The 27,309-nt window shown below is 50.8% G+C and overlaps 2 protein-coding genes and 1 long non-coding RNA gene across 6 annotated transcripts in view; 1 reads left to right on the forward strand and 2 right to left on the reverse strand.

The window, feature by feature from the left end:
* The window catches only part of NPSR1 (neuropeptide S receptor 1), an 82,456-nt gene extending 80,208 nt beyond the window's left edge, over positions 1 to 2,248 (forward strand). For all 4 annotated transcript variants that reach the window (XM_064169947.1, XM_064169944.1, XM_064169945.1 and 1 more), the window contains 2 exons: positions 610 to 790; positions 1,882 to 2,248. In XM_064169947.1, the coding sequence (XP_064026017.1) occupies positions 610 to 790; positions 1,882 to 1,969 (269 nt within the window). In that variant the 3' untranslated portion in view covers positions 1,970 to 2,248. The remainder of the gene's footprint in view (positions 1 to 609; positions 791 to 1,881) is intronic.
* A 3,483-nt stretch (positions 2,249 to 5,731) lies between these two features.
* On the reverse strand, positions 5,732 to 17,552 carry LOC135189497 (uncharacterized). Its single transcript, XR_010308106.1, has 4 exons — positions 17,485 to 17,552; positions 13,953 to 14,104; positions 13,661 to 13,777; positions 5,732 to 5,869 (listed from the first exon to the last, which is right to left on the reverse strand). It is a non-coding gene; the product is annotated as an uncharacterized LOC135189497 (long non-coding RNA).
* A 215-nt stretch (positions 17,553 to 17,767) lies between these two features.
* Positions 17,768 to 27,309, reverse strand: part of DPY19L1 (dpy-19 like C-mannosyltransferase 1) — a 62,575-nt gene continuing 53,033 nt past the window's right edge. The window contains exons 20-23 of the mRNA XM_064169943.1: positions 23,951 to 24,125; positions 22,737 to 22,836; positions 22,428 to 22,553; positions 17,768 to 20,438 (exon numbers count right to left, since the gene is read on the reverse strand). Of these exons, the coding sequence (XP_064026013.1) occupies positions 20,282 to 20,438; positions 22,428 to 22,553; positions 22,737 to 22,836; positions 23,951 to 24,125 (558 nt within the window). The 3' untranslated portion in view covers positions 17,768 to 20,281. The remainder of the gene's footprint in view (positions 20,439 to 22,427; positions 22,554 to 22,736; positions 22,837 to 23,950; positions 24,126 to 27,309) is intronic.

A 27,309-nucleotide genomic window follows, 5' to 3' on the forward strand; every position in this document is an offset into this window, starting at 1 on the left:
CTTGATTCTATGATTGACTGATTCTATGACAGGGTCTTCCAGCACACACCACCTACACAGCACCTCCAACCAGGGTGCCAAATGCTCCACTGCTCTGCCCAGGGGTGGTGTCACTGTGCCCATTCCTTGCTCCTGGGTGTCTGAGAGCCCTCTTTTACTGGGTAGCTGTGACAGGCAGCACAGCCACACAGAGCAGTGATTTGCCACTGTGTACATTTCGATTGGCTGCTGACTCCAGGGACCATTTAAGGAGTGCTTCACTGCAACTGAAGATGCCTTAACTGCATACCTATTTACCCTTTATGTGTGTTCAAAAGTGCCTCCATCCATCTAGAGGGAGCACTCCAAACACTTAGAGGGGCACACACAATATACTTTATGGGCATTACAATCACAGTAAAGACAAGTAAAAGCACAATCTAATAACTATTCTCTTAAATAAGGCCCTGAGCAGGCAGAAATATTTGGGGCTGTTGGTTTTGATTGGCTTTTTTTTTTTCCCATGAGCAAATGCTTTGTGTTAAGAAAGTCTCTGCTTGAGTGTGATTGCCTCCCTAAAGAGCTGAAGCATCTCATGCCAAGCTCTTGCTCTCTGTGTCTCTCTTCCAGCATTTGTTCTCTGTTGGAGCCCTTACTTTCTTTTTGATATCCTGGACAACTTCAACATACTGCCCGAGACCAAAGAGCGTTTCTATGCCTCTGTGATCATTCAGAACCTGCCAGCTCTGAACAGTGCCATCAACCCCCTCATCTACTGCCTCTTCAGCAACCACCTCTGCCCCCCTTTCGAGTACCTCGCCTTTGCTGTCACTCTGAGTGACCCCTAGGAAGGGAGGGAACACATCAACACCACCTTAGTAACCCCTAGGAAGGGGGGAACACATCAACACCACCTTAGTAACCCCTAGGATGGGAGGGGACACATCAACACCACCTTAGTAACCCCTAGGGTGGGAGGGGACACATCAACACCACCATAGTAACCCCTAGGATGGGAGGGGACACATCAACACCACCTTAGTAACCCCTAGGATGGGGGGAACACATCAACACCACCATAGTAACCCTTAGGATGGGAGGGGACACATCAACACCACCTTAGTAACCCCTAGGATGGGAGGGGACACATCAACACCACCTTAGTAACCCCTAAGATGGGAGGGGACACATCAACACCACCTTAGTAACCCCTAAGATGGGAGGGGACACATCAACACCACCTTAGTAACCCTTAGGATGGGAGGGGACACATCAACACCACCTTAGTAACCCCTAAGATGGGAGGGGACACATCAACACCACCATAGTAACCCCTAGGATGGGAGGGAACACATCAACACCACCATGTGTGCAGTCCTGGAGTCCTCCAGCACAAGAAGGACATGGAAGTGTTGGAGCCAGTCCAGAGGAGGCCACCAAGATGCTCAGAGGGCTGCAGCAGCTCTGCTGTGAACACAGGCTGAGAGAGTTGGGGCTGTGCAGCCTGGAGAAGAGGAGGTTTCAGAGAGACCTTGGAGTGGCCTTCCAGAATGTGGTCTACAGGAGGGCTGGGGAGGGACTATTGGCAAGGTCTTGTGATGAGGAGGAGGAATGGGTTTGAACTGGCAGAGAGGAGATTGGAACTGGATGTTAGGAAGTTGTTTGGAGTGAGGGTGGTGAGACACTGGCACAGGTTGCCCAGGGAGGTGTCCAGGACCAGGTTGGATGAGGCCTTGAGCAACCTGTTCTAGTGGGAGGTGTCCCTGCCTATGGCAGGGGGTTGGAACTGGTTGAGCTTTTGAGATCTCTTCCAACCTAAACCATTCTGTGATTCTATGAGCTCCTAAACTGGCTTCCTGTTCCCAGCTAGTTTAACTCTGACTGTTCCTTGTTTTTCCTTAGGGAAAGAAGAACACAAAGGCTGAGGGAGACTTTCCGGGACAAGAGCAACGGAGGGCAGGAGATGCAGGTCCTGTCCAGACCAGAATAGTTCTGGCACAGATGATGCTCCACAAAGCTCTGCTGGGACCTCTACTGAGGAAAGCAGAGACCCCTCACAAGCCTCACACAATCATGAGCAGATGGACAGGGACTGCAAAGAGCTCTCACCTCCTCTTTTGGACTGGCACTGGGTGAGCTTCCAGGGGCAAGCTCAGCACGAGGGGTCTGCATGCTGCTGTCCTGAGGGTGCCTCTTAGCCCTGTTTTCCAGCAAGCTGTAATGAAGATGTACTCTGAACAGCAAAGAACAACAGAAAGGTCTGCTCAGAGCCTTCTCTATGTTTTTTGGGATGGGGGGGAAGTCACTAACAATCCCCTTCTGTACCATCTAGCTAAAACCACTGATCTGTGCCACTGTCTCACCACCCTCACTGCAAACGACTTCTTCCTAACATCCAGTTCCAATCTCCCCTCTGCCACTTCAAACCCATTCCTCCTCATCCTGTCATTACAAGACCTTATCAATAGTCCCTCCCCAGCCCTCCTGTAGACCACATCCTGGAAGGCCACTCCAAGGTCTCCTGGAAGCCTTCTCTTCTCCAGGCTGCAGAGCCCCAACTCTCTCAGCCTGTCCTCTGAGCAGAGCTGCTGCAGCCCTCTGAGCACCTTGGTGGCCTCCTCTGCACTGGCTCCAACAGTTCCACGTCCTTCTTGTGCTGGGGGACTCCAGGAGTTTCACCTTTAAATCCAGCCAAGCAGAGCGTGATGCAAGGTGGTCAACTGAACAGCTCCTTCCTCAAATGCCTGGGATCTGTGTCAAGTGGCTCAGCTGGATGTTACCTCCACTATTTACAGTCAGATGGCACTGACCACCAAAAAATGATTCCAACTTTACAGGACAACTTCTACACACACTCTCGTTCCACTGAGACCTGGACAGAGTGAGCTGGGCACAGAGGAACCAAAGGAGAGTCAACAAGGGCAAGTTGCACCTGGGGAGGAAGAATAAACTGCACCAGTACAGGCTGGGAGGTGACTGCTGGAGAGCAGCCCTGTGGAGAGGGACCTGGGGGTCCTGGTGGAGAACATCCATGCAACAGCAATGTACCCCGGGGGCCAAGAAGGCCAATGGGATCCTGGGGTGTATTAAGCAGAGTGTGGCCAGCAGATCAAGGGAGGTTCTTCTCCCCCACTACCCTGGTGAGACCTCATCTTCAGTACTGCCTTCAGTTTTGGGCTCCCCAACTGAAGAGGGACAGGGATCTGCTGGAGAGAGTCCAGGAGAGGGCTATGAGGATGGTGAGGGGACTGGAGCAGTGCCTGGTAAGGAGAGGCTGAGGGACCTGGGGCTGCTTAGTCTGGAGAAAAGACTGAGAGGAAGGGACAGGGACAGCCTCTGCTCACCTGTGCCCTATGATCAGACAGACACAAGGGATGCAAACTGCAGCACAGGAAGTTCCACCTCAGCATAAGAAAGAGCTTCTTGCCTGGAAGGGTCCCAGAGCCCTGGCACAGGCTGCCCAGAGAGGTTGTGGAGTCTCCTTCTCTGGAGCCTTTCCAGCCCTGCCTGGATGTGTTCCTGTGTGACCTGTGCTCTCTGATCCTGCTCTGGTTGAGGGGGATGTGGACTGTAAGATCCCCAGAGGTCCCTTCCAACCCCTAGCATGCTGTGTGTGATGGCTGAGGCAGAGCTGTGTCCTTCCCAGCTGTGACACTTCAGCCTGTGCCCCTGAGCTCACTCTGACATTCCCACGGCAACCAGAAGCATGTCTGTGCGTGACTGCCCAGACTCCAACCCTGTGTGACAACAAAGCCCTCTGTGATTACTGCTTGCCAGGCAGCATGGAAAATCAGATGCTCATCCCTCAAGAGAAGTCACATCAAACAGCAGAGGACTAAGATACCTCCCAGATTAATCCATTCATCTGAGAGAAGAGAAAACGTTTGCTTTCTGTGTCAGCTTCAAACGCAATCTAAAGGAGAAAGCTACTTTGACTTTGTTCCTGGGCACTTCTTGGGCTGTGATTTAAAGTTTAATTCTCTTACTCCACAATTTCCATCTGTTGCCAGAAGTAGAAAGTAATTATTTGGCCTTTCATCTTGATTCTGCCTTTCAAAGTTCTCTTTCCTTTTATTTTTTCCCCCCCTCCTTTTTATTTTTGGCTTTAAAATGAACAAGGCTACTGCAAGAAAGCAAAACTTTACCTCCAAGTCACTGGCACAGGCTGCCCAGAGAGGTTGTGGAGTCTCCTCTGCTGCCATTCCAGCCTTGTCTGGATGTGTTCCTGTGCAACCTGTGCTGGATTCTCTGTTGCTGCTCTGGCATGGAGGCTTAGACTGGAAGCTCTCCAGAGGTCCCTTCCAATCCTTAACATCCTGGATAAGAGGGTGAAGTATTTCACTCTATAACCATGAAAGAACAGCTAAGTAAATGCTTACCAAGAAGAGTTTTGCATCCTCTTGCATGCTGCTGGCCAAATGCTTTGAGGTACAGATGTAATCAGTCAAATCAAATCAATCAAGAATAAAACAACCCCAAACAAACAAAACCAAACCCAAAGTGGTGTGTCCAGCAGCTTCACAGAATCATAGCATAGCTCAGGTTGGAAGGGACCTCAGAGCTCAGCCAGTTCCAACCCCCTGTCATAGGCAGGCTCACCTCCCACTGCTTGCTCAAGGCCTCATCCAACCTGGCCTTCAACACCTCCAGGGAGGTTGTGGATGACAGCAGCACAGAAGGTGATCAAAGATCACATTCGATGCTTCTGCCATCCACAACCTCCCTGGGCAACCTGTGCCAGTGTCTCACCACCCTCACTGCAAACAACTTCTTCCTCACATCCAGTTCCAATCTCCCCTCTGCCACTTCAAACCCATTCCTTCTCCTCCTGTCATTACCAGACCTTGTCAATAGTCCCTCCCCAGCCCTCCTGTAGCCCCCTTCAGATACTGCAAGGCCACTTCAAGGTCTCCTGGAAGCCTTCTCTTCTCCAGGCTGCAGAGCCCCAACTCTCTCAGCCTGTCCTCATAGCAGAGCTGCTGCAGCCCTCTGAGCATCTTGGTGGCCTCCTCTGGACTGGCTCCAACAGTTCCATGTCCTGCTTGTGCTGGGGGCTGCAGAACTGCACTCAGGACTCCAGGAGGATTCCTATTCCTTCTTTTGGGTGGGAACTCCAGAAGTTTATTTCCAAAGTCCTCATCAAGCTCCTATGAGAAGAGGCTGAGGGAGCTGGGGGTGTGCAGCCTGCAGAAGAGGAGGCTCAGGGCAGACCTCATTGCTGGCTACAGCTACCTGAAGGGAGGCTGTAGCCAGGTGAGGTTGGGCTCTGCTGCCAGGCACCCAGCAACAGAACAGGGGGACAGAGTCTGAAGTTGTGCCAGGGCAGGTCTAGGCTGGATGTGAGGAGGAAGCTGTTGGCAGAGAGAGTGATTGGCATTGGAATGGGCTGCCCAGGGAGGTGGAGGAGTTGCTGTGGCTGGAGGTGTTGAAGCCAAGCCTGGCTGGGGCACTTAGTGCCATGGTCTGGTTGCTTGGCCAGGGCTGGGTGCTAGGTTGGGCTGGATGACCTTGGAGGCCTCTTCCAAGCTGCTTGATTCCATGATGCCTGCTAATGCATGCTGTGGGCACTGGTGCCTTCTTCCAGGAGCAAAATCACCCCCTAGATTAAAACGACCTCTTTTCCCTTCCACCTCAGGGCCTTGTGGCTGCAGGAGTGGAGATTGTAATTTGTTCCTCAGTCTTAGGAAACATGATTGATTTGAGGAGTAAAAGCACTTTTTAGTGGAAGGTAAAATATGTTTCATTTCCTTCTAGCAAAGTGTAATTTCTTTCACACAGCTCTCAATTTAGATAAGCATTAGAGCTGAATGGTTCATTAGCTAATCCTCTGGCATGTTTGATGGCCTGTTCTTCTCAGTGTGCATAAAACATGGGGCCAGAGGGTCAGGCACTGAAACACAGACAGGAATTTACAAACAGGCATCATTGATTGCTCAGACTGAGTTAGTTACAGGGGAACATAATTAGAAGCTTGATTGTTAATTTAGATGCAAGTGAAGCAAATGAAAATAGGCTAAAATTCAGTAGCTTTAATAAACTTGAGCAGCCTGAGACATCCCCCCAGAAAGAGCTAGGGTGATCTGCAGGACCTGGAAAGCAGAAGTGTCATGGAATCATGGAATGGCTTGGCTTGAAAAGGACCTTTAAAGGTCATCCAGTCCAACCTCCCTGCAGCAAGCAGGAGCACCTTCAACTGGATCAGGCTGCTCAGGGTCCTGTTCAACCTGATCTGAAGTGTTTCCAGGGATGAAACATCCAGCATAAGATCACAGACTGATGGCAGTTGGAAGAGACTGTCCAGCTTCTTGCCTAGCCCAGCTTCTTTCCTTCTTTCCTAGCCCAGCTTCTTTCCTAGTCCAGCTTCCCTTCCTTCTCTCCTAGCCCAGCTTCCCTTCCTTCCTTCTCTCCTAGCCCAGCTTCCCCTCCTTCTCTCCTAGCCCAGCTTCCCTTCCTTCTCTCCTGGCCCAGCTTCCCTTCCTTCTCTCCTAGCCCAGCTTCCCTTCCTTCCTTCCTTCTCTCCTAGCCCAGCTTCCCCTCCTTCTCTCCTAGCCCAGCTTCCCCTCCTTCTCTCCTAGCCCAGCTTCCCTTCCTTCCTTCTCTCCTAGCCCAGCTTCCCTTCCTTCCTTCCTTCTCTCCTAGCCCAGCTTCCCCTCCTTCTCTCCTAGCCCAGCTTCCCTTCCTTCCTTCTCTCCTAGCCCAGCTTCCCCTCCTTCTCTCCTAGCCCAGCTTCCCTTCCTTCTCTCCTAGCCCAGCTTCCCTTCCTTCTCTCCTAGCCCAGCTTCCCCCCCTTCTCTCCTAGCCCAGCTTCCCTTCCTTCTCTCCTAGCCCAGCTTCCCTTCCTTCCTTCTCTCCTAGCCCAGCTTCCCCTCCTTCTCTCCTAGCCCAGCTTCCCTTCCTTCTCTCCTGGCCCAGCTTCCCTTCCTTCTCTCCTAGCCCAGCTTCCCTTCCTTCCTTCCTTCTCTCCTAGCCCAGCTTCCCCTCCTTCTCTCCTAGCCCAGCTTCCCCTCCTTCTCTCCTAGCCCAGCTTCCCTTCCTTCCTTCTCTCCTAGCCCAGCTTCCCTTCCTTCCTTCCTTCTCTCCTAGCCCAGCTTCCCCTCCTTCTCTCCTAGCCCAGCTTCCCTTCCTTCCTTCTCTCCTAGCCCAGCTTCCCCTCCTTCTCTCCTAGCCCAGCTTCCCTTCCTTCTCTCCTAGCCCAGCTTCCCTTCCTTCTCTCCTAGCCCAGCTTCCCCCCCTTCTCTCCTAGCCCAGCTTCCCTTCCTTCTCTCCTAGCCCAGCTTCCCCTCCTTCTCTCCTAGCCCAGCTTCCCCTCCTTCTCTCCTAGCCCAGCTTCCCTTCCTTCCTTCTCTCCTGGCCCAGCTTCCCTTCCTTCTCTCCTAGCCCAGCTTCCCTTCCTTCCTTCCTTCTCTCCTAGCCCAGCTTCCCCTCCTTCTCTCCTAGCCCAGCTTCCCTTCCTTCTCTCCTAGCCCAGCTTCCCTTCCTTCTCTCCTAGCCCAGCTTCCCCTCCTTCTCTCCTAGCCCAGCTTCCCCTCCTTCTCTCCTAGCCCAGCTTCCCTTTCTTCCTTCTCTCCTAGCCCAGCTTCCCTTCCTTCCTTCCTTCTCTCCTAGCCCAGCTTCCCCTCCTTCTCTCCTAGCCCAGCTTCCCTTCCTTCCTTCTCTCCTAGCCCAGCTTCCCTTCCTTCTCTCCTAGCCCAGCTTCCCTTCCTTCCTTCTCTCCTAGCCCAGCTTCCCTTCCTTCCTTCTCTCCTAGCCCAGCTTCCCTTCCTTCCTTCTCTCCTAGCCCAGCTTCCCTTCCTTCCTTCTCTCCTAGCCCAGCTTCCCTTCCTTCCTTCTCTCCTAGCCCAGCTTCCCTTCCTTCCTTCTCTCCTAGCCCAGCTTCCCCTCCTCCTCTCCTAGCCCAGCTTCCCTTCCTTCTCTCCTAGCCCAGCTTCCCTTCCTTCTCTCCTAGCCCAGCTTCCCTTCCTTCTCTCCTAGCCCAGCTTCCCCTCCTTCTCTCCTAGCCCAGCTTCCCCTCCTTCTCTCCTAGCCCAGCTTCCCTTCCTTCCTTCTCTCCTAGCCCAGCTTCCCTTCCTTCCTTCTCTCCTAGCCCAGCTTCCCTTCCTTCCTTCTCTCCTAGCCCAGCTTCCCTTCCTTCCTTCTCTCCTAGCCCAGCTTCCCTTCCTTCCTTCTCTCCTAGCCCAGCTTCCCTTCCTTCTCTCCTAGCCCAGCTTCCTTCCTACACCAAGAAAGGCATCTCCTGGCAAGGAGTTGAACCTGCCTGAGGTTTCTTGAAGAGCACTGCTTGGTAAGCAAGACTGATGCTACAAAGCAACAGTAAATGCTCCTTCCAAACCCAGAGACATGAGACACCTCAGCAGCAGCCACAGGGGCAGCAGCTCACACTGGGACCCAGTGAACCAGAAGGGAATCCAGCATTACATGTCTGAATCTGGCTAAGGTTCTGAGCCAGTTTCTCCCCTCAGGCATCTCAGCAGGCCTTTACCACCTTCTGCTGGCGATCTGGTGGCTCTCCTCAGCTCACCCTCCAGCCATGCACACCAGAATCCCTGTGGCAGCCATCCTGAACCACGATCCATCACCAGGAAGCAGGCAGAACTCTCATCTCATAATTAGCAGAGTAATTGCAGAAGATTAAGCAGTCTGCCCAGCTGGAGACTTTGCCTGAAGGCAGTGAAGCTGCTTTCTTTGGGAAGTATCTAACCAATTTGATTTCTTCTCTTAGCTAAAGGCAGGGTGAACTTTGGTTCACATTGTTGGAGGAGGAGGCCCTGTTGGGTGGTGAAGAAGTGTTGCTGGTAGGTGAAGCCAGCTACAGCACGAGGCAGGCAGCTTCTTCTGGCTGCTTTCAGTAGGAGGGTGCTGAGGCTCTGCTGGAGGAGAAGATGAGCTGCTGAACGTGTTTACATTTGCTATTTTGGGCAGGGCTGAACTCGTTTCACCACCACCTCAAATCAGGCTGACATTTCAAAACTGGGTTGCAGAGGCTTTTGTGAGTTGGCCAAAGTGCTGAGAGGAGAAGCTGCACACTGACACTGTATCCCCCAAGAGAAACCTGAGTAATGGGATGGGAACAAGCACTTAAATGAATTGTACAATCAAGCAGGTTGGAAGAGACCTCCAAGCTCAGCCAGCCCAAGCTAGCACCCAGCCCTGGCCAAACAACCAGACCATGGCACTAAGTGCCTCAGCCAGGCTTGGCTTCAACACCTCCAGCCACAGCCACTCCACCACCTCCCTGGGCAGCCCATTCCAATGCCAGTCACTCTCTCTGCCAACAACTTCCTCCTCACATCCAGCCTAGACCTGCCCTGGCACAACTTGAGACTGTCCCCCAAGTGATGCATCCAGGAGAGGGGAAAAAAGGCTGGAAAAAAGTGGTGCTGGAAACCACAAAAGTAGACAGGATCTAGAGAGGATAATAATGAACAACCTAGGCTGAGCTCCCAGTGTGACCAGAGGATGAAAGGGGACCAGGGCAAAGAGGTAAAGGGTTTTTGTCACACTGTTCCACACACAATGGGGAGTAGAGAAGTGGAAATCACACCTCTGTGAGATGCTTTTACAAAGCTTGGAGGAGCCTGCCAGAAAAGAGGCACAATCCCATCTGGGGATGGAAGGAAATCTCCTCCAGTAAGAAATGTCAAGATCAATCTTTTTTGCCTAGAACAAGATTGCCAATAACAGCACCTGGGAACTTTCACAGGGAGGGAGGAGGAGGGGAAAAAAAAAAGCACAGTAGCAGAAAATTAAGTTTAGTGGAGCAAGGCAGTTTACATCAGTGGTAGAAAGCTGAAGCCTACAAATCAAATCAGGCACTAGAATCGCATCTGAGCAGCAAAAATCTTTAAGTAGTGGAAGGAATTACCATGAGAAACAGTGGATTGCTCATCTCTGATACCTCCTGACAAAGCTGAGGGCTTCCTGTTGTCTAAACATGACTCAACAGCCCTCCCTCACTGGAAAATGAGAGCAGAAAGAGTGTGGCCAAGGGGAGCAGGGAAGGGATTGGGCCCCTGCGCTCAGCACCAGGGAGGCTGCATCTTCAACACTGCACTCAGATTTGGGCCTCTTGTTGTAAGGAGGAGTTGGAGAAAGGAGTGGTTGAGGGGCCTGGGGTTGTTTAGCCTGGAGAAAAGGAGGCTCAGGGGAGACCTTGTGGTAGGGCAAGGGGCAATGGATGTAAACTGTGGCACAGGAAGTTTCACCTCGATATGAGGAGCAACTTCTTGACTGTAAGGGTCCCAGAGCCCTGGCACAGGCTGCCCAGAGAGGTTATGGAGTCTTCTTCTCTGGAGACTCTCCAGACCCATCTGGATGTGCTCCTGTGCACTAGATTATGTGGTCCTGCTTTGGAAGGGAGGTTGGACTTGAAGATCTCACAGTATCACCAAGGTTGGAAGAGACCTCAGAGATCATCAAGTCCAACCCTTTACCACAGAGCTCAAGGCCAGACCATGGCACCAAGTGCCACGTCCAGTCCTGCCCTGAACAGCTCCAGGGACAGCGACTCCACCAGAGGTCCATTCCAACCCCACACAGCCTGAACCTTCTTGCTCCTTTCATCTACTTAAGAGACACTGTAAGCAAGGTAGGGAGCAGTTTCTTCTCCCAAGTAACAAGCAATTAGACTACAAGAAACAGGCTCAAGTTGTGCCAGGGAAGGTTTAGGTTCACAGGCTCATGGGATGTTAGGGGTTGGAAGGGACCCAAGGAGGTCATCCAGTCCAACCTCCCTTCCAGAGCAGGACCACACAATCTAGCTCAGGACACACAGGAACACATCCAGACAGGCCTGGAAAGGCTCCACAGAAGGAGACTCCACAATCTCTCTGGGCAGCCTGTGCCAGGGCTCTGTGACCCTTACAGTGAAGAAGTTCCCCCTTGTGTTGAGCTGGAACCTCCTGTGCTGCAGCTTCCATCCATGCTCCTTGTCCTATCCCAGGGAGCAAAGTGAGGCTGGGCATTAGGGAAAACTTCTTTGCAGAAAGAGCTGCCAAGCCCTGGGACAGGCTGCTCAGGGAAGCTGTGGCATTTCCCATCCCTCTGGGCAACCTGGGGCAGTGCCCCAGCACCTTCAGTGTAAAAACAGCCTTACATAGAAGCTAAATCTCCTCTCATCTGATTTAAACCCATCACCCACCACCCCTGCAGGTATTTGAAAGGCCTGGAGCTGTGGTGCTGAGGGATGCATCCCCTGCACCCTTACAGAATCACAGACTGGCCTGGGTTGGAAGGGACCTCTGGAGGTCATCTAAGCCAACCCCTCCTGCAGTGAAGCAGGAGCATCCTCGACTGGCCCAGGCTGCCCTGTTCCTAGGAAAGAGCTCCCTGTTCACACATTGCTCTGGGGGGATCTGTCTCATGTTAACTCTGCCGATAGAACAGGACACAGGGGCAGATGGTTTCTAACCCACCTGAGGATGCCAGTTGCCACTTTGCCTTGCTGCCAACCTTGGCACGTGGCCCTCTGCCTGCAGCACGTAGGGGAAGAGCCCATTTGTCATTTCCCACAGCACAACCACATCACCCAGTGCAAATTCAATCTGCACCGTGGACTGCTTATAGCTCTACAGCTGAGTCACTCTGATTGCTCAGATCTGCTTTTGTCATCTGCAGAAGGATTTGGTGGAAGAAAAAGAAGCAAGACAGGGGAAAAAGGGGAGGGGGAAAGGGAAAGAGAGACTAAACTGGCTCACTGCAGCTTGGCAAGCACCTGAGCCTTTTTTTCCCCCTCCTGAAGGGAGGATTAGTGAGCGTTAATCCTTGCTGCAGGCAGTGTATCCAGCAGGTTCTCCTGGGGAGCACAGCCCAGTGTGATTATTGAGATGTTCTGCTTCAGAACAACTCGACAGCTCCCCTTGTCCAAGTGCCAGGATGTGATGGGCAAGGCTGCCTTGGGAAAGCCTCAGCACACAGGACTCCAGCAACCAGGGCAGGGAGGGAAAGTCTGTTCCCTTCACGGCTCCAGCAGCATCCTAGGGCTTCGATGTGCTTGAGCCATGCTCTGTGAAAGGACAGAGCTGTGAGTCAGTGTCTTGTGTGTGGGAGGACATGAACAGGATGTCCTTGGAGAGGAAACTTAGACACCCAGGACTGATTGGCCTGGAGAAGAGAAGACTGAGAGGGGATCTTACTGATACTTATCAGTGTCCAAAGGTGGATGTGAAGGTGATGGGGAGGGACAGTCTCTTCTCAGCGGTGTCCAGCAACAGCTTGCAACCAGGTTGGGGTTGGGCTCTGCTGCCAGGCAAGCAGCAACAGAAAAAGGGGACACAGTCTCAAGTTGTGCCAGAGGAGGTCTAGGCTGGATGTCAGGAAGAAGTTGTTGGCAGAGAGAGTGATTGGCATTGGAATGGGCTGCCCAGGGAGGTGGTGGAGTGGCTGTGCCTGGAGGTGTTGAAGCCAAGCCTGGCTGGGGCACTTAGTGCCATGGTCTGGTTGGTTGGGCAGAGCTGGGTGCTAGGTTGGGCTGGCTGAGCTTGGAGCTCTCTTCCAACCTGGTTGATTCTATGAAGGTGGAATGGGCACAAACTGGGACACAGTAAGCTCCAGCTAAACCTAAGGGAGAAGTTCATACCTGTGAGGGTGAGAGAGCCCTGGAGCAAGCTGCCCAGAGAGGTGGTGGAGTCTCCTCCTCTGGAGACTTCCAGAACCTACCTGGACATGATCCTGTGCAATCTGCTCTAGGTGACTCTGCTTTAGCAGTGAGGGTTGGACTAGAAGATTCCCAGAGATGCCTTCCATGTTTATAAATGCCTGAGGGGTGAGTGGCAGGAGGCTGGAGCCAGGCTCTGCTGGGGGATGCCCAGTGCCAGCACAAGGGGCAATGGTGGAAGGTTCATTTAAACACGAGGAGGAATTCTTACCCTGTGAGGTTGACAGAACCCTGGCACAGGCTGCCCAGAGAGGGTGGCAGAGTCTCCCTCTTTGGAGATACTCAAGAACCATCTGGATGTGTTCCTGTGTGATCTGCTCTGGGTGCTCCTGCTCTGGCAGGGGGGCTGGACCAGATGACCTTTTGAGGCCCCTTCCAGCCTCTGACATTCCAGATTCTAACCTCTACCATTCTCTGTGACCTCCAAGCACAAGGCAGGCTGCTGAGTCTCTTCACAGCAGTGAACCCAGATACATTTTGCATCCCATTTTCACTTCCTTTCCTTTTACAGCCCTCAAACTAATGGCAAACTTCTACTATCAACAAAACCTGAGCTTTCAGCCTGGTTTTGTTCCTTCTAATTGGAACAGGAAAGGCAATTCTGTGAGCATTCAAAGCTCTTTTTAATAAGCTCTCTGTGCTTATCTGCACCCAGGATTAGTTTAGAGATGCTGCTCCAGCTCTGCCTTCAGGCTCAAGCAGCAGCATTTTTCTGCTCACTAAAGACAGATGTGGAAATTATTCACTACCTGATGAAATGCTGGCAGCTGAGGAAATATGCTCATGGATGCTTGAGGGGATTTGTTTACATGCACTCATCTCTTGTCAGTGTTAGCCAGAATAAATGCCTTTGACTTTCCTCCTTTTTTCTCCTCTTCCCCCCCCTTTTTTTCCCCCTTCTTTCCTAAACAAGATATTTGGAGACATTTTGAAGGTTAATTTAGCATTTCTCAAATGCCACCCAAACTCTGACTGATAAAAGTTGATCTCATTTTCTCCTTCACAACAGACTCTTAGCAATGTACTCACTTAATGTTTCTCTCCAGGCCATCATCTCCGCAGGCTGAAGGTGTCTGAAAGCATGAGCTGAGCTCTAGGTCATGCTAGAGCAAATCCTCCTTCCTCAGGTATCTTTGCTTCCTTCAGCTTCATTGTTCCACAAAAGACAGCAAGAGAGCAGGAAGAGGTGTTCAAGCAAAGCCTGGATGAGGCACTTAGTGCCATGGTCTAGTGGAGTGCCTAGGGCTGGGTGCTAGGTTGGGCTGGCTGAGCTTGGAGGTCTCTCCCAACCTGCTTGATTCTACGACCTCCATGCACTTACCAAGCAAGGCTGCTGAGAAAGGAAAGGAGGGCACCCTGGGACACAGCTTTTAAGGCTGGCAGCTTCTTAGGTCCTTTGTCTAGCAGCTCTCTGTGGGCTTTGAAGCCAATGGACTCTCTCGAGGCTACTGAAGTTGATCTAAATTCACCAGGCTGGCAAAAAGATAAGCACATGTCATAGAAAACTAAGGGCTGGAAGGCACCTCCAGGCATCATCGAGTCCAACCTCCCCTGCAAAGCAGGACCACTTAGGGCAGGTCACACAGGAATGCATCCAGGTGGGGTTTGAAGATCTCTGGAGCAGGAGACTCCACCATCAATCTGGGCAGCCTGCTCCAGGGCTCTGTCACCCTCACAGTGAGAAAGGTTTTTGTCATGTTGGGATGTAACCTCCTGTGATTGTGTCCATTGCTCCTTGTCCCATCACTTGGTATCACTGCAAAGAGACTGGATCCATCATCCTGATAGCCACCCTTCAGACCACTGGTGCCAGCTGCCAGCTGGATGTGGCTCCATTCACCACCACTCTCTGGGCCCAGCCCCTCCAGCCAGTTCTTGACACATATCAGAGTGAATCTGCCCAAGCCACCAGCTGCCAGCTGTGCCAGGAGCTGCCTGTGGCACACAGTGTCAAAGGCTTTGCTGCAGTCCAGGCAGACTCCATCCACAGCCTGCCCCACGGTCACCAGGCAGGGAACCTGATCATAAAAGGAGATCAGGTTGGTCAGGCAGGACCTGCCCTTCCTAAAGCCATGCTGGGCCTGATCTCTTGGCCATCCTGTAGGTGCTTTGTGATGCCACTCAAGATGACCTGTTCCAGGCCCTTGCCTGCTGAAGTTGGGAGTTTTAGAAGCAGTTAAACTATAGAAGCCAGTAGGGGCTGGGATCTCTTTTACAGAACTCAGACAGCAAAACCACTAACTGCTTGCAAATAACATTTGCCAACTGCATCCTAAGACACCCCAGGGACTTGTAGTCAGAGAAGCTGAGCAACCAGTTGCTGAGTAACAGGCAGATGCTGCTGCTCAGATGTCTAAACACAGCAGTGATCGGCAACACAAGGAGGAATTCTGTGCTCCAGCTCTGGAAATGAGAGCCTGAAGAGTGGACTCCAATGCCTTGTTTTCTTCTGGATCAACAGCAGAAAGCACAGAGCTGTTCTCTTTAAAAGTCATTCTGTTTCAGGCTCAGCATCACCTTTAAATGCTTCCAAGTTCTTCAGGCCAAAAGCTAACCTCAGCCTTCCTGCCAACCAGGCCAAACAGAATCACAGAGACATCCAGGCTGGAAAAGCTCCTCAGGATCACCAAGTCCAACCTAGAACCCTGCTCTACAAGATTCACCTGAAACCATAGCCCCAAGCACCACATCCAAACCACCCTTAAACACAGCCAGGGTGGGTGACTCCAGCACCTCCCTGGGCAGCTCATTCCAATCCCTGACTACTACCTCCACGAAAAAATTTTCCCAATGTCCAATCTAAACCTCCCCAGCCTCAGCTTGAGGCCATTCCCCCTTGTTCTGTCTCCAGTTACCTGTGAGCAGAGCCCAGCAGCAGCCTCTCCACAACGTCCCTTAGGGTAGCTGCAGGCAGCAATGAGGTCTGCCCTCAGCCTCCTGTTTCACACTACCCATCCCCAGCTCTCTCAGTCACTCATCAGATTTCTTCTCCAGCTTCCTTGCCCTCCTCTGCACTGGCTCTAGCACCTCCACATCTCTCCTGTATTGCAGTGCCCAGAACTGAACACAACACTCAAGGTGTGGTCTCATCAGAGGTGAGTCCAAGGGGACAATCTCCTCCCTGCTCCTGCTGGACACAGCATTTATAATCCAAGCCAGGTTGCCCTTGGCCTTTTTGGCCACCTGGGCACACTGCTGGGCTCACACTCAGCTGCCTGGGCACACTGCTGGCTCACACTCAGCTGCCTGGGCACATAGCTGCCTGGGCACACACTCAGCTGCCTGGGCACACACTCAGCTGCCTGGGCACACACTCAGCTGCCTGGGCACACACTCAGCTGCCTGGGCACATTGCTGGCTCACACTCAGCTCCTGCCTACTACAACCCCCAGATCCCCCTCTACCAGGCAGCTCTTCAGCCACACTGCCCCAAACCTGTGGTGTTGCTTGGGGTTGTTGTGCCCCAAACCTGCACTGCTTGCACTCCAGAATCAATTCATACATTGACAACCCTGCTAGCCACAGGCAATCCTGCTCCAGCTCCTCAGCCAGGTATGAAACCAGTATTACTCAGGCACTCTTTGCCTTCCCCTTCATCTCCATCATCTATTTTCAATAAGTCTTCTATCCATGCTGCCAGGGGAAGCAATAAAGCTGTTGAACTGCTGCAAGATGAACCCATTCAAACAGCTGATTTGGGGCATTAAATGCATTTTGTCAATAATAGGCCATTACAGCACAAGATCAGAAGGCAGCCAATTTGCTGAGCAGGAAGGAGATGCTGCCTGATGCTGTAAATCCTTTCTACTGCCCTGCTTTGACCCACAGGTCAGCTTAAAGCTCTGCTACACAGAGTTTATCCATAACCTTTGGCTGCAAACTGGAGTAGAAATGCTGATGTGATAGAACTAGAGTTGGGAACGTGTTTAGCACAGCACCCAGAGCTTTCCCTGCCCAAGCAAGGGCTGAGCAGCTCTCAGATTTAGAAGTTCTCCATTCCATTTCATGCCTCCAACTCTTCCTTCACATCTGAACTCTATTAATACTCAAACAGTAAAGACTTCCCCTCTCACACCAGGTCTGCTATCCTACTCTTCCCTCACAGTACAGATGACACATAGATAGGAGGATATCTGCTATGAGGACAGGCTGAGGGAGCTGGGCTTGGTCAGCTTGGAGAAGAGGAGGCTCTGAGGAGACCTGCCAGTACCTGAAGGGGATGAAGGATGCAGAGAGACTGATTGCAGAGGCCTGTAGGGGTAAGATGGGGAGCAATGGTTTCAAACTAGAGAGGAGCAGATTTAGATTGCATATTGGGAACAACTTCTTTATTATGAGGGTGGTGGAACACCAGAACAGGCTGCCTGGGGAGGCAACGATTCTGTGATGCTATTCTTTTCCAGCCTGGCTGATTGTATGACTCTGTGACATATTCTCTCTGTTTTCACATATTCCTTCACTGATACTCCAAAAACAAAGGCCTGGAAGAGGGGTCTGAGATTGGTTTAAATACCTGAAGGACATCCCTGCATTGCTTAGAAGGAAGCTGCACCCTTGGCTATCTGCTGAGGGCAACTGCCTTAAACTTCACACAATCAACCAGGTTGGGAGAGAGCTCCAAGCTCAGCCAGCACAACCTAGCACCCAGCCCTGGCCAACCAACCAGACCATGGCACTAAGTGCCTCAGCCAGGCTTGGCTGCAACACCTCCAGGCACAGACACTCCACCACCTCCCTGGGCAGCCCATTCCAATGCCAATCACTCTCTCTGCCAACAACTTCCTCCTCACATCCAGACTAGACCTCCCCTGGCACAGCTTGAGGCTTTGTCCCCTTGTTCTGTTGCTGCTTACCTGGCAGAAGAGAGCAACTCCACCTGGCTACAGCCTCCCTTCAGGGAGCTGAAGGCAGCAATGAGCTCTGCCCTGAGCCTCCTCTTCTGCAGGCTGCACACCCCCAGCTCCCTCAGCCTCTCCTCACAGGGCTCTGCTCCAGGCCCCTCCCCAGCCTCGCTGCTCTTCTCTGGACATCTTCCAGCACCTCAACATCTCTCTTGAATTGAAGAGCCCAGATCTGGACACAGCACTCAAGGCGTGACCTGATGAGCAGAAAGGCAAAATCCAGCAGCAGGAGGAGGACAACTTCCACCTTTTTTTATTTAACCACATAAGCACATGTCAACAGTTGGCATAAACTTCATAAAAATACAGTACCTTTTGCTGTGCTGTAGCACAAGTCACCATGTTTCTATAGAAAGATATTTCTCCCCTCCCCACTTCTTCCTTGAATTCAGTTTAGCAAAGTGACTTCCCCAAAGCCCTTTTTAATTGTGGGGTGGTTTTCGTTTGGGTTTTTGTGTGTGAGAGTTTCCTCATAGAAATTTCCCCCCCAAAATCTACTCTGTAAAAGTTAAAAAGCTAATTCCTTTTCCAGCCATTCTCCCCCTCCCCCCTTCTCCAGAAAACAGCTCTTATAAAAATAAGAAGTCTCAGAATACTGATCAGTTGTTCCACTACTACTTGAGTAAGTCACTGACACTTAGCAGTCTGATAGATTCTACCCCCTCCCAAAGAGCATCTGACACTGCCAGATGCTATCAGGGCTAAACACCACCACTAGTTCCTTGTCAGCAGATTTGATGCCTGAACACATAACTCAAGGCAAACCAAAACATGAATGATAGCACAGAGAAAGACATTTAAAAGTCTTCTTATACCTTAGAATCACAACTGCTGTGAGATTCCCTTAGTGGCAATGAACAAAACCAAAACACTACCTGGTCAATTAAACCACTCCCTGGGGTTTCCTTGTCCCCTTGGGAAGTGAATGCTCTAAATTACCTGATTGGTGTCACTGCAAGGGCCAGGAGGATGCTCAGAGGCTGCAGCAGCTCTGCTGAGTACAGACTGAAAGAGTTGGGGCTGTGCAGGCTGCAGAAGAGGAGGCTCCCAGGTGACCTTCTTGTGGCCTTCCAGGATCTGAAGTGGGCTACAAAAAAGCTGGGGAGGGACTTTTTAGGGTGTCAGGCAGTGACAGGACTGGGGGGAATGGAGCAAAGCTGGAGGTGGGGAGAGTCAGGCTGGAGGTGAGGAGGAAGTTGTTGAGCAGGAGAGAGGTGAGAGGCTGGAATGGGTTGCCCAAGGAGGTGGTTGAGGCTCCATGGCTGGAGGTGTTTGAGGCCAGGCTGGCTGAGGCTGTGTGCAGCCTGCTCTAGGGCAGGGTGTCCCTGGGCATGGCAGGGGGGTTGGAACTGGCTGATCCTTGTGGTCCCTTCCAACCCTGACTGATTCTATGATTCTTGGTATCTGTCCTGGTTTAGAGCCAGCTAGCAGCTGAAACTCACCCAGCCACTCACACACTGCACCTCCAACCTCTGCTTCTAGGTCACAGGCTCACAAGGACGTTAGGGGTTGGAAGGGACCCAAGGAGATCACTGAGTCCAACCCCCTCTGCCAGAGCAGGACAACACTAACACAGACCACAGAGGATCACATCCAGACAGGTAGGATGGGAAGAAGAACTGGGGGAGAGAGGTAAAGCCTGACTGATTCTACAATTCTAAGAACCAGCTGACTGCACTCCTATCACAGTTGGCTTCATCTCCTTTTTCTCTCCTGTTGCTGATAAAATCCAGGCAGGACCTAATACAGGGGAGGGAGTTGGAGGAGGAGGAGGGAGAAAGAAAACAGGGTATCAACTTTGAAAAAGCAGTTTCTCATCAGGTGAGGTGCTGAAGGTCTTGTTAAGGCAGTGAAGGATTTCTTTTAGTATCTTTCTAAGGCTAGGACAGATTTGTTTTGTTTCCTGAATAAAGCTGCTTCTTTTTTTAACCCCTTAAAACAAATAAAAGTTGCATTCAGAACAAGCTGGCACAAGAATGCTTCAAAATCCTTGGACACTGAGAAGCCCAAAGCAGTGCTCACTGCAAATATTAACCCTTCTTACTCTTGGGGTTCTTTCTATTGTCACTAAAAACTCCCAAGAGCGTGCAAGCTAAAGAATGGAGTTTCAAAGCCTGCCTACAAACTCTTCCCCCTTTCAAAAGCAAGCTTTAAAAGGGATCCAAACTGAGGAATGTTCTTAACTTTCTCAAAAGGAAAAAGAAAACAAAGAAACAGGACATGAGCAGTGAGTTTCGAAAGAGAATTCCTACCATTACCTTGCCCAGAAGGGTGATGGTAATGAAAGTGATGTGGGAAAGGTGATGCCAGATGCTATAGCACCATTCCTCTAGCTGCTAGCACCAAAGCTTTAAACCTTGCTTTGCTAAGCCACCCTTGACAGTCCCATTTCACACCAGCCTTGGGTTTGAGAATGGAGACACTTCCCCACAGCTACCTTTTTTTAACTCTCTGTTTGGTTTTTGGATCAGTGTTCAGTAAAATGTGCAAACATAGACTCAATTTGCATAGCAAATCTCAAGGGACTGACCCTGAAACAGAAATCCACTAACTGTTAGCTTCAAGGTATTTCTATATAATCAGAATTCACTTCAAATGGTTAAAAAGTAAAACCAGATGTGGCTTTTTTGTTGGTTGGGTTGGGTGTTTTTGTTTGTGGGTTTGGTTTCTTTTTCCCATTTTAAGTCTAGTAGAAAAAAAGGTTATTTCTGATTTAGAACTCTGAAGAGTTACTCTTGGCATTGGAATATTATTCCTTTGGAATCTTCAAGACTCTGTAATTGCTGTTTTCAAACACTGTGATGAAGTAGGGCCTGGAATCCTCACTCAGGAGGGTACATAAAGGGATTTTGCCACTATTAACAGGATCTTCCACATCCCAAATTTCAGGCATGCTGCAACCAGGCCTAGAAAACACAGAAATGAAAAGAAGAGAGGTGAGGAAATGACATCCAAAAGCCCAAAGCTTAGAATCATAGCTTGTCTGCCAGCTCTCTCAGCACCCTAGGATGGATCCCATCTGGTCCCATAGACTTGTGAGGATCCAAGTGGTCCAGCAGGTCCCTTATTTCTTCCTCCTGGATTACAAGGGGACTACACTGGTCCCTGACTCCATCTGCCAGCTCAGGAGGCCAGCTGTCCTGGAGCCAACCTGTCCCACTACTGAGGGTGTTAAGTACCTCTGCCTTTTCCTCATCTTTTGTTACTATATTCCCCTCTCTCCATCTAATGAGGAATGTTTGCTGCATTCAGTTTTATTGTAACCCCCTCTAGGAACATCTGATCTACATTTCTGAGTCTAACTTTATGCTAAAGATTCTCAGCAGATCACAAAGATCAGTAAACATCAATCAATCAGGGAGCCTAGAAGGGAAGTAGTATCTGAGGCTGCAGCCAGAGGAGTGTGGGCAGCAGGGCAAGAGCTGGGGGATCCTGCCCCTTTACTCTGCTCTGCTGAGACCTCACCTCCAATCTTGCCTCCAATTCTGGTGCTCCTAGCAGGAGGAGGACACAGAGCTGCTGGAGTCCAGAGGAGAGCTACAAAGATGATCAAGGACTGGAGCACCTCTGCTATGAGTGTGTTGTTCAGTCTAGAGAAGACTCCAAGGGGATCTTAGAGCTGCCTTCAAATACCTGAAGAGATCCTACATGAAGGCTGCAGAGGGACTCTTCCCAGCAAGAGGATGAGGGGGAATGGTTTGAAGAGGTGGGAGAGGAGAGTTAGAATCACAGAATCAACCAGGTTGGAAGAGACCTCAAAGATCATCCAGCCCAACCTATCCCCAGCCCTATCCAGTCAACTAGACCATGGCACTAAGTGCCATGATCCATCTAGAATGGATCTTAGGAAGAAGTTTTTCAGTCTGAGGGTGGTGAGACTCTGGAATAGGCTGCCCAGGGAGGCTGTTGGCATGACAGAGACACCTCTCAACTAGATTTAGTTGATCAAAGCTTCATTCAACTTGGAACTTGAACATTTCCAAGGAGAAGCAGCCACAACCACCCTGGACCACCTATTTCAGAGACTCAACATCCTCAGACTGAAGAGCTTCTTCCTAAGATCCAGGCTAAACCTACTCTCCCTCAGCTTCAAACCATTCTCATTGTCTTATTGCTAGACACCCTTAGGAGAAATCTCTCTGCAGCCTTCCTGTAGGATCCCTGCAGCTGTCCTTTGGGAATCTTTTCTCTATGTTACATGAAAGACATTTGTAAGTTTCTAACTAGGTAACCCACAGCTTCTCAGGTGCACACAAAGCCCACAGGCTTACCAATGCAGGTGAACTTAACCACACTTAGGAATGTATCACAAGACATTGGACTGAAATGCAGTTTGGACATTTAATACAGCAAGCTCAGATCAGACGTTTCAAACCTGCTACTTGAGATGAATCTTACACCACTTTTTTGAACAGTGCATCAACGTTTTAAGAGGGAGGCAGGGAGGCAGGCAGGGAGGGAGGCAGGCAGGGAGGGAGGGAGGCAGGCAGGGAGGGAGGCAGGCAGGGAGGGAGGCAGGCAGGGAGGCAGGGAGGCAGGGAGGCAGGGAGGCAGGGAGGCAGGGAGGCAGGGAGGCAGGGAGGCAGGCAGGCAGGCAGGCAGGCAGGCAGGCAGGCAGGCAGGGAGGCAGGCAGGCAGGCAGGCAGGCAGGCAGGGAGGCAGGCAGGCAGGGAGGCAGGGAGGCAGGGAGGCAGGCAGGGAGGCAGGCAGGCAGGCAGGGAGGCAGGCAGGGAGGCAGGCAGGCAGGCAGGGAGGCAGGCAGGGAGGCAGGCAGGCAGGGAGGCAGGCAGGCAGGGAGGCAGGCAGGCAGGGAGGCAGGCAGGCAGGGAGGCAGGCAGGCAGGGAGGCAGGCAGGCAGGCAGGGAGGCAGGCAGGCAGGGAGGCAGGCAACTCACTTTTTTCTGCTTACACACAATGACTCCTCCAGAATGTAGTAATTGACTCCTAGTTTGGTCAGTTCTCTTTTCACTTCCTTGGCAGGTTTTCGGCTGTACATGGAATACACAACTTTAGTCCTGGCCCTTCAAAAAGAGAAGCACAAAAAGTCAGCTGGTAACAGAGCATCAAAATGTAAGCTTCAGGTTTTGGACTGGCCAGGAAGGCTTTTTTTTGTTTCACCAGGTAACTGCAGTGTGAATTAACAGTGCCACTTGCTTTCAGGTGGTGTTTGCCAATCAAACCAGATCCTCAGCTTCACCATTTACCTTAGTCCTGCATCTTCGTAGTGAGGATGATTGACCACGGGACGAAGCGTGGACAGTTTAACACTTGCCATTGTAGGCATAGCTCCTGCAAAAACTGCATCTGAAACACAGAAGGAAAGGCACATTTGGAATGAGGAATCGAGCAGCAAAAGCAAAAGGAGCAATCTTCAAACATCTAAACAGCAGCCCTGTAAAAGAACATAGCAAGAGGGTAAGGTACTCTCTTTGAACAGGCACTGCGTGGCACCAGGAGGTGCCCTCTGCCCTGGTGAGGCTGCACCTGCAATATTGTGTCCAGGTCTGCACCCTTCAGTTCAAGAAGGACCTCAGGGAACTGCTTGAAAGAGTCCAGCACAGAACCACAAAGATAATTAAGGGAGAGGAACATCTCTTTGTGAGGGCAGGCTGAGGGAGCTGGGGCTTGGAGCAGAGAAGCCTGAGGGCTGCCCTCGTTCACGTTGATAAAGATGTGCAGGGCAGTGGCAGAAGGACAGAGCCAGGCTCTGCTCAGGGATGGCCAAGGAGTGGATAAGGGGCAGTGGGGGAAAGCTGGAGCAGAGGAGGTGCCACATCAGGATAAAAGTTTTTCACTGTGAGGGTGCCAGAGCCCTGGAACAGGCTGCTCAGAGAGGACATGGAGTGTGCTTCTTTGGAGACTGGATGAGGCATGGGTTAATTAGAAGGGGTTAGGTGACAGGTTGGTCTCAAACTCAGATGTCTTTTCTGAACTGGTTAATTCTGTGACTGGTAGCCTGGAGTGTAACACAGAAAGCTGTTGGTAGTTTTTTTCATGTGACATAGTTTCCAGATGGACAAGTACAGCCAAGTCAGCCCTGGCTTTAGCACAGTCCCAAGACATAGTTTCCACATGGACAAGCACATCCAACTCAACCATGGCTTTAGCACAGTCCCAAGACATAGTTTCCAGATGGACAAGTACATCCAAGTCAGCCATGGCTTCAGCACAGTCCCAAGGCAAAGCCAGAGACAGTTTCCACATGGACAAGTACATCCATCTGAACCATGGCTTTAGCATAGTCACAAGCAAAGCCAGAGACAGTTTCCACATGGACAAGCACATCCAACTCAGCCATGGCTTTAGCACAGTCCCAAGGCAAAGCCAGAGACAGCAGCAACTCCTCTGCAGTCATCCATGCCCAGCTCTGTATCTCACAGTCAATGAGGGAACATCAACACATTCTCAAATGCTTTACCTTGTCTGGTACTGACTTTTATCCACTCTAACAGCTCCTCCTGTGGCAAATTGCTAAATTCTCCCATGATGTTCCACTGAGTTTGCAGGTTTGCTGATCCTTCTATTGCCATCAATGCTAAAATAGCAAAGACCAAGGTTTTGGGCTGGATTTTACAGAAGAGCCATCCAAACAACTGAAATGCAAGAATCGATTAACTTCCAGACAGCTATTTTGTCACCTTGTATGCAACACAATTTGTATTGAGCTGGAGGGAACCCAACATACACTACAACATCAAACATCTCTGCTACTTGCTTCTTCACTAAGCTTCCTGCACCTGGGAAGGAATGAGAAGCTGCAGCAGCAGAGGTTAGGAGGTGATCTGCTAGGGAGCAGCCCCATGGAGAAGGACCTGGGAGCGCTGCTGGGCACCAAGTTCATAGAATGGTTTAGGTGGGGAGAGACCTCAAAGCTCAGCCAGTTCCAACCCCCCGCCCCAGGCAGGGACACCTCCAACTAGAACAAGTTCTGCATGGCATTGCAATGTGCCCTGGTGGCCAAGAAAGCCAATGGGACCTTGGGGTGCCTTAGGAAGAGTGTGTCCAGCAGATCAAGGGAGGTTCTCCTCCCCCTCTACTCTGCCCTAGGGAGGCCCCACCTGGAATACTGCATTCAGTTTTGGGCTCCCCAGTTCAAGAGGGACAAGGATCTACTGGATGAGTCCAAGGGAGGGCTGCAAGGATGCTGAAGGGGCTGCAGCACTGCCTGATGAGGAGAGGCTGAGAGCCCTGGGGCTGCTTAGTCTGCAGAGGAGAAGGCTGAGAGGGGATCTCAGCAATGTCTATCAATAGCTGAGGGCTGGGGGGCAGGAAGGCAGGGACAGGGACAGCTTCTGCTCATTGTGCCATGGCATAGGACAAGGGATGCAAACTGCAGCACAGGAAGTTCCACCTCAGCATAAGAAAGAGCTTCTTGAGTGTAAGGGTCCCAGAGCCCTGGCACAGGCTGCCCAGAGAGGTTGTGGAGTCTCCTTCTCTGGAGCCTTTCCAGCCCTGTCTGGATGTGTTCCTGTGCAACCTGCGCTGGATCCTCTGCTCCTGCTCTGGCGGGAGGGGAGGAGGGGACTGGAAGAACCCCAGAGGTGCCCTCCAACCCCTAACATCCTGTGAGCCTCATAAGAAGCACTCAGGTTTATCAAATAGAGGGCATCATATTTCTAACTCTACATAACCAAATAGAAACCTGACATGAATGCAGCAGTTCAGGTGTCAACCTGTGCAAGCAGAAACGAGTCAATAATGCTATCAGGAGTATTTTATTCCCCCATTTACATCAAGAGTTTGTAGCTGGAGTATATGGATTAGAGATTGTACTGAAAACTTCCCCCTCCCCCCCAAAATGGAGAGAGATTTTGGGGTTAGAGAGTTCAAGTTGCTTTATATCCAATTCTTCCCTCCCCTGAACTGAAAAAGATGACCCTTGCATTTTCTCTTAATCTGCTCTTACCAAACACTCATGAACAGAAGGAAGAGGCAGTTTAGAAGAAAGATGGAACCAAATTTGCTGTGCTGCAGATTAGTTTGGAATAAGAATGCATTATCTCACCTACATCTGACACAAGCCTTAAATAAGACAAAGTATGGTTTGCTTCTTTTTCTCCCTGGGGCTGTTAATTAGAAGCTTCCCATTTCAAAGTGCATTAAAGAAATACATTCAACTCAGAACACCTTAGTTTCAAAGATGAGTAAAAGAATGAAATGATAAATTCTAGAGGAAAGACTAAGGATGGTTTGTTTCTTTCTCTCCCTGGGACTATTAGAAGCTTCTCATTTCAAAATGCACTGAAGAAATACATTCAACTCAGAACACCATTACTCATCTTTGCAACTAAAGAATGAAATGATAGATTCCAGAGGAAAGGCAAAGTATGGTTTGTTTCTTTCTCTCCCTGGGACTGTTAGAAGCTTCCCATTTCAAAATGCTCTAAAGAAATACATTCAACTCAGAACACCTTTACTCATCTTTGAAATTAAAGAGTGAAATGATAGATTCCAGAGGAGAACTTCCCACTCAGCTAACTACTCCCATTAGGTAGCATCACAAATTAACCATAAATGGTTATTAAAACTCTCAAGCTACCTCGCCAAAAATGCAGCTTTAAACTGGAGCTGAGGAAGAAGTTTTTCAGCAGGAGAGTGGTGAGACTCTGGAATAGGTTGCCCAAGGAGGCTGTGGCTGCCTCTTCCCTGGGGGTGCTCAAGGCCAGGCTGGGTGAGACCTTAGAATCATAGAATCAACCAGGTTGGAAGAGATGTCCAAGATCATCCAGTCCAACCTACCACCCAGCCCTGGGTTGCCTAGTTCTAGAGAGACTACTGGAGAGAGTCCAGTGGAAACTATGAAGCTGCTGAGGGGCCAGGAGCATCTCTGTGAGGAGGAAAGGCTGAGAGACCTTGAGCAGCTGAGTCTAGCTGAGAGGTGTCCCTGCCCATGGTGGGGAGGTTGGAGTGGATGACCTCCAAGGTCCCTTCCAACCTGAGCCACTCTAGGATTGGGGTAAGTGAGCATATACAGATTCATGCTAGGGGCTGAAAGAACATCACACCCCAAATACCTCTTCCACATGCAAAACCATTCCTCTTCCACATGCAGAACCATTCCAGTATGCCTTTTGCTTGCTTGGCTGCTTCTGGTTTGCATTACAGATGTCCACTCACTGCTCTTACTTAAGCAGAACACTTAAGGTGACACCAATGCTTCAAGAGTAACTCATTAAGGCTGGGAAATAATCCCTGTGAGCCTTACAGAATACTCCAAGTCTGGAGGAAATGGAATTTCTCAGATGCCTCAACATTCAAGGGGGATAACCAAAGTCTCAGAAGCCTCAACACTCAAGTCCCAAAGGGGATAACCAAAGTCTCAGAAGCCTCAATACTCAAGTTCCAAGAGGAATAACCAAAGTCTCAGAAGCCTCAACACTCAAGTCCCAAGGGGGATAACCAAAGTCTCAGAAGCCTCAACACTCAAGTCCCAAGGGGGATAACCAAAGTGTCAGGAGCCTCAACACTCAAGTCCCAAGGGGGATAACCAAAGTGTCAGGAGCCTCAACACTCAAGTCCCAAGGGGGATAACCAAAGTCTCAGAAGCCTCAACACTCAAGTCCCAAGGGGGATAACCAAAGTCTCAGGAGCCTCAACACTCAAGTCCCAAGGGGGATAACCAAAGTCTCAGAAGCCTCAACACTCAAGTCCCAAGGGGGATAACCAAAGTCTCAGAAGCCTCAACACTCAAGTCCCAAGGGGGATAACCAAAGTCTCAGAAGCCTCAACACTCAAGTCCCAAGGGGGATAACCAAAGTCTCAGAAGCCTCAATACTC

This window comes from Pogoniulus pusillus, chromosome 32 (genome assembly GCF_015220805.1).
Source record: "Pogoniulus pusillus isolate bPogPus1 chromosome 32, bPogPus1.pri, whole genome shotgun sequence".
Classification (NCBI taxonomy): Eukaryota; Metazoa; Chordata; class Aves; order Piciformes; family Lybiidae; genus Pogoniulus; species Pogoniulus pusillus.